Below are 5,282 nucleotides of genomic sequence, written 5' to 3'. Positions count from 1 at the left end.
CCAGAAGATCATGATACACTAACACCTGAAATTTAAGAAGCATTTGGTAAAAGAGACCATATATGATTGGATGCATATCTCATGGAGTTAGTCTACAATAAAAATAATGAAATCTCAATTAACCTTTTTTTCTCCCCTTTTGAATGACAGACAGGGAAAATAGTTTGGTGAAGAGGAGTCAATGCTACAGTTCCTTTTTTTAGTCGAATCTTAGAAATGAGGTCTAAGATTAATAAATTTCTTATAGAATCATTTAGGCTTTTTAATGATTGAGCATGACAATATTAGGATAATATCAAGTGAATCAATTAGACATAAAAAAAATCCTGGTGTAAAAAATAAGAGCATAGGCAATTGAGTAAGTTTATCTGATTTTAGTCTGAAATAGTGGTAAATTTTATGGGACCGCAGAAAGAGTGCATCATACTAAACAAACTTCGCTGCAGATGCAGAATTCTGCATCTTTATGATGAAATTATTTGAAGCATGGGAGAATGAAGAAGGGAAATAGCATTTTGCATTACAGAATGGTAGGTTTCCTACAACTAGCCAAGAATTGATTATATAGTTTTCTAATTTGTGATGCAAATCAGAGGGACCATAATTAACATAAGGGCATCCATAAGTCCGGCGAAGAAATAGACCAGTGTGGCGGGGTGGAATGGACGGTGGTGGTGGAGAAAGGAGAGAGATAGAAGAGAGAAGAGAGAGATCTAGTTGAGGAGAGAGGAGAGAGAAGAGAGAGATAAACAAGACTAAGGAAACAGAAAGAAAGAAGAGAGAGATAAAAAGAGACTTCTGGAGTCGGGTCAGGTAGAGCCATCCTTTTAAGAACAACATTGGCAGCAATTAAACCAGCCTGACTAAGAGATACATATCAATCCACGGTATTATTAACTCATTTAATAGAGAATGAAAATTATAATACCATTCATACTTATATTATGAAACCAATATACAGACTCTAGGAAGAAGCTGCAATACCTTTTTCAGTATACCACTTAGGAAGAAGTCGCTCCCCTCCACTTTTAACACATGTATGGAACCAAGGAAGTGTAGCAGTACTTGTAAAACCCAATTCACATTGTCAATAGCATATCCAGAAAATTTGTGACAACAGTCATATAACAAAGTAAATCCATTAATCAAACTTAGCTAGTGCTAGGTAGTGAAAAATCAGCAATTGCTTAATAGATGCATCAAAGTGTCAATGTGGATACCTTATGATCTAGTGAAAGTGCATTATCCAAGATTAACACCGATAGTCAATAGATAGAGCTTCAACTCGAGCAATAACTTAAACTGGACTGACTTATCAGCAAAAATAACATATAGTTGAAATTATTATAAAATTGTTATATACTGAATTTATCTACTCACCTTTTGGAAAGAGGTAAGCCTTGCTGAGAGCAGCGCATTCATAAGGAGCCACCTGGATAGAAAGATGTATAATTAGGTCTTTCTCAAAAGCTGAATTTGCAGGAGTAAACACAGGGAAAAAAAGATTGCACAGCTAAAATGTAGTATCATGCAGGCTACAGCAGGAACTGCAATAAGAGTCAGAAGCACTTCCAATAACAAGCTGGCCTCACCCACCCACAACAACTAAAGTACATCGACTTTCAGCATAAAAGTTTAGCAAACAAGTACAGCTCACAATAGCTAATATTTTCCGATAACACGATTCATGATAACTTGCTTAAGAGATTTTAAAACAAGAAGTGATGAATATTAAGAGCAACTTGGATTAAATGACAATGTAAAGTATACAAGCATAAAAAAATAAACAAACATCGAGAGTTCAGCATACCGTTTCTTTAGAAATGAGGGCTAGTTCCCCTGGTTGAAGACCATGCTTCAAAACCTTTCTAGCAGTATGCCCCTGCGAGCAGAAAAAAAAAAGCCATCCAACTTCAGAAACAACAAATACCAATGTCCAAATAAAGAGCAATTGCATTCACAAATCATGCATTCATTCCTAACCAAATAAACATGCACTCATTCCTAACCAAATCATGCACTCACAGCTATTAGTCATTACATTAAACTTCCACAACAAACAAAGTAACGTATCAATCATAGTCAATGCTTTCAATCACATCATAAAAATCAAAGTTCAGCGACAACATAATCACAATTAACAGTAATCAGCATGAAATTAAGCAACGAAGTAAGCAGCAATTCAATCGATAAACAACAGATAAATTACATTTTCCTGCGAAGTAAGCAGCAATTCAAAATCAACAAAAATAAAAAAATAATCAAGCAATGCGCTTACTTCTTTGGCGGCAACAGAGATCTTGTTAGCCTTTTCCTTCGCTTCTTGGCGGATGAATCTAACCATCTATTGGATATGCTTCTGGACATCGGTGTCATTCATCTTCGGATATGCAATTTCTGAAAATTTACAAAAAAACCCTAATTGGAAAGGATCAACAATTATAATCAAAATAAAAACCGAGAATTTAAGTGTAGATCTAGAACAACATGAAATTGCAAAAATTAAAGAAAAAAACGATTGATCTAGAAGAGAAAGCGAGAAATACCTAAATACCAAGCTCCCAAGAAGCATTTCTAAGCGATTTCACGAGAAACCGATTGAGTCATGAGATGGTGAGTTGAACGGCGATGGCAGCGTACCAGAAGAGGTAGAAGATGAGCATTAATCGTCTCCCTATTTCTCTCTTCTCTTATCTTCATCTACTTTGCCCCATCCAAGCTTGGTTTGCTGCTGCATCTTTGTTGATTAGGGTTGTTTGAGGAGAGAGGAGAGAGGAGAGAGAAGAGAGAGATAAAATGAGACTATGCGGAAACAGAAAGAAAGAAGAGGGGAAAGAAAAAGAAGGAAAAGGGTCTTTTTTTTTTTTATTACAATTGGCACCGGTTTGGTTTGAACCGATGCTAATAACATTATTTCGCACTGGTTTGGTTTGAACCGGTGCGAATTCACCTTTCCCTCAACCCGCCTATTTTTTTTCGCACCAGTTTTTAAAAACCGGTGCGCATTTTGCGGTGCTCATTTAAGTTTTTCTACTAGTGTTCCTTTGAGTGACAATGCTTACATGTTTGTGTCTTCTACTAACGACATTCTTGTAGCTTGTGATGATGTTCCTACAAGTGTCGAAAGCAAGTTGGTTAGTAATGATGTCAAGGAGCCTTCAAAGCTTGAGGACGAGGACGAGCTTGAAATACCTTTATGGTTTGAGCTTTCGTTGAAGGATGATGAGCATGGTTCTCCAAATGTTGATGATGTGAAGTCGCTCACTCCATGGAAGAAGAAATTAAGAAAAAAGAAAAGAAGTTCAAAGAAGCAAAAGAAGAAATTGAAGACCAATATCCTTGATTCGACTCTATTGTCTCACCATAATGAATCTTGTGATGAGTTTTTGCCTAGGCTTGGAAATAATTTTGTTTCTCTCTACCACTTTGGATAAGGTGGTTTTCTTTGACCCTCCGTGAGTTGGAGGAAACGTCAAGCTTTTGATGTTAAATAAGCGCTTCCCGGGAGGCATCCCGATTTTCCTATTTTTTTTTCCTTTTCTTTCTTTTGCATTTTTGGTTTATTTCCTTAATTTTCTTTATTTTCGTAACTTTAGGTACAATGGGATTGATTGGATTTCGATATCTAACAATTTTGGTGTCATTTGAAGGTTTTGAGTGCTTGCAATTTGAGTTAGAAGTTGAGAATTGATGGTTGAGCAGGGACGCTCTCATGGTTGCCCTCTGATGATTTTGATGATGAACAAGCAAATTTTGAGAATTCTGGGCTGCCTTGCTCATAGGCACATGAGCCCTGTAGTCGAGAGCGCTATTAAGCCTGACTGCATCACTCGGCCACCCCCGCAGCACCCTCGCTGCTCACCCTCCGCAAGCACACCCCGGCCAAGCATTCCAGCCCGCCGCATGCACGCATAGTAGGGTCTGCAAGCACGCACAGTAGGATAGGCTTGCGTGCTGCGTGCTGTTGCTATGCCGTTGTTTTTCCCCCCTCCCCCTCATTTCTCCTTCTCTCTCTTTGACCCTATCTCTCTCTCCTCTATTTTCCCTCAATTTCCTTATTTCTCCATTTTAATTTCTTCAATTTCCTCACTGAAATTAATATTCTTAGCATTGTTTATACACAAATTTTCATCTAAATTTTTGATTTCATGTTCAAAATTTTTGAATTGTTGCCCAAATTTTCAAAATTCTTATTTGTTCATGAGATTTGGATATTTTGAATTTGGCATAAGAGCTTGCATTTGGGTGTTTTATTTTGCTTTAATTTCATTATTTCATCCATTTTTTTAGGTTTTTATTCTCCATTGAGGTATGATTTCTACTCTTTTGTTCATCTTCTTCTTCATTTGAGAACTTGAAACCCTAGGTAGGCTTTAATGGTAGATTCCATTGTTAGTTCTTTTTGCTCATATTTTGTGTTCTATGATGCTATTTGATGTTGATTTGAAGCCTTTTTATCTTGGAATTGATTATTTGCTTGAACATTTGACACCACCATTTGTTAGTTACCTTTCTTTTTCATGGGTACTGTTCTTAGTATCATTATTTCTTTGTGTTTCATTACATTGTCATTTAGACCATGATGTTCATGAATTTTTGCTTCTCTATTGTTAACTTTTGCCATTGATTTTTGTTTTGGATGCTTCTTAGTTCTTATTGTAACTTCCTTTGTTGCTACTACACTAGTCATGGCATGAGTTCATTAAGCTAATTCTTGTTCATCAATATTGGGGTCATTCTTGTGCTTGAATTTCTTATGCTATAAATAATGATACTTTGGTGCTTACTTTATTTCAAATACATTTGATTGGCTTATCTCCTATTCATGATGAATTTCTTATGCTTGCCCTTATTTCTAGTAGGTGGCCCCGATACGCCGCACTAAGGGGCTCGCACCTCTAGTAATGCACCCCCCACACGGCAAATAGTTCCACCTCCTCCCGAGGTGGTTAAGACCTATGGTATTGAATTAACAAAGAGGGAGTATTAGGATCTATTTGTTCTAATATTGAAAAGGAAGCTTAAGTCCACAAGATTCTATGATCAAGAAACAACAACAAAGTTAGAAATTGACAAGGATGTTCGCTGCCTAGCGAAAAATTTGGGTTACTCGATTTGTTAGCTCTAGTCGTTTGATTTCGGAGGCCGATGAGGGGAGTACACATTCTACCCATTACCAAAGTGCCGAGTGATTCCTTCCTAGCTACCCCACTTTTACCTGCTTGTTTTTACTTTGGTATTCATTCTTATGCCTACTTGATGTTAGGATTTGAGCTTGGGGG

The 5,282-nt window shown here is 37.0% G+C and overlaps 1 protein-coding gene across 3 annotated transcripts; it reads right to left on the bottom strand.

Annotated features, from left to right (window-relative positions):
- Nucleotide 1: 1 nt before the first annotated feature.
- Nucleotides 2-2,745, bottom strand: LOC110738022 (monodehydroascorbate reductase 2-like). Of its 3 annotated transcripts, none has more exons than XR_002514539.1 (5): nucleotides 2,547-2,745; nucleotides 2,279-2,397; nucleotides 1,811-1,882; nucleotides 985-1,432; nucleotides 2-25 (listed from the first exon to the last, which is right to left on the bottom strand). XR_002514539.1 is itself a non-coding variant. In XM_021918380.1 (5 exons), the coding sequence occupies exons 2-5, from the start codon at nucleotides 2,342-2,344 to the stop codon at nucleotides 943-945; spliced, it is 312 nt and encodes a 103-aa protein (XP_021774072.1). In that variant the 5' UTR covers nucleotides 2,345-2,397; nucleotides 2,547-2,745; the 3' UTR covers nucleotides 766-942. The 3 variants fall into 3 exon arrangements, 2 of the variants coding, with proteins under 2 accessions (XP_021774072.1, XP_021774071.1); XM_021918380.1 differs by lacking the exon at nucleotides 2-25 and having other exon boundaries at nucleotides 766-1,064; nucleotides 1,381-1,432; XM_021918379.1 differs by lacking the exons at nucleotides 2-25; nucleotides 2,279-2,397; nucleotides 2,547-2,745 and having other exon boundaries at nucleotides 766-1,064; nucleotides 1,381-1,432; nucleotides 1,811-2,232.
- Nucleotides 2,746-5,282: the final 2,537 nt, after the last annotated feature.

The sequence above is a fragment of the Chenopodium quinoa genome, unplaced genomic scaffold (genome assembly GCF_001683475.1).
Source record: "Chenopodium quinoa cultivar QQ74 unplaced genomic scaffold, ASM168347v1, whole genome shotgun sequence".
NCBI classification, from domain to species: Eukaryota; Viridiplantae; Streptophyta; class Magnoliopsida; order Caryophyllales; family Amaranthaceae; genus Chenopodium; species Chenopodium quinoa.
This window is presented reverse-complemented; position numbering and strand designations above follow the sequence as displayed.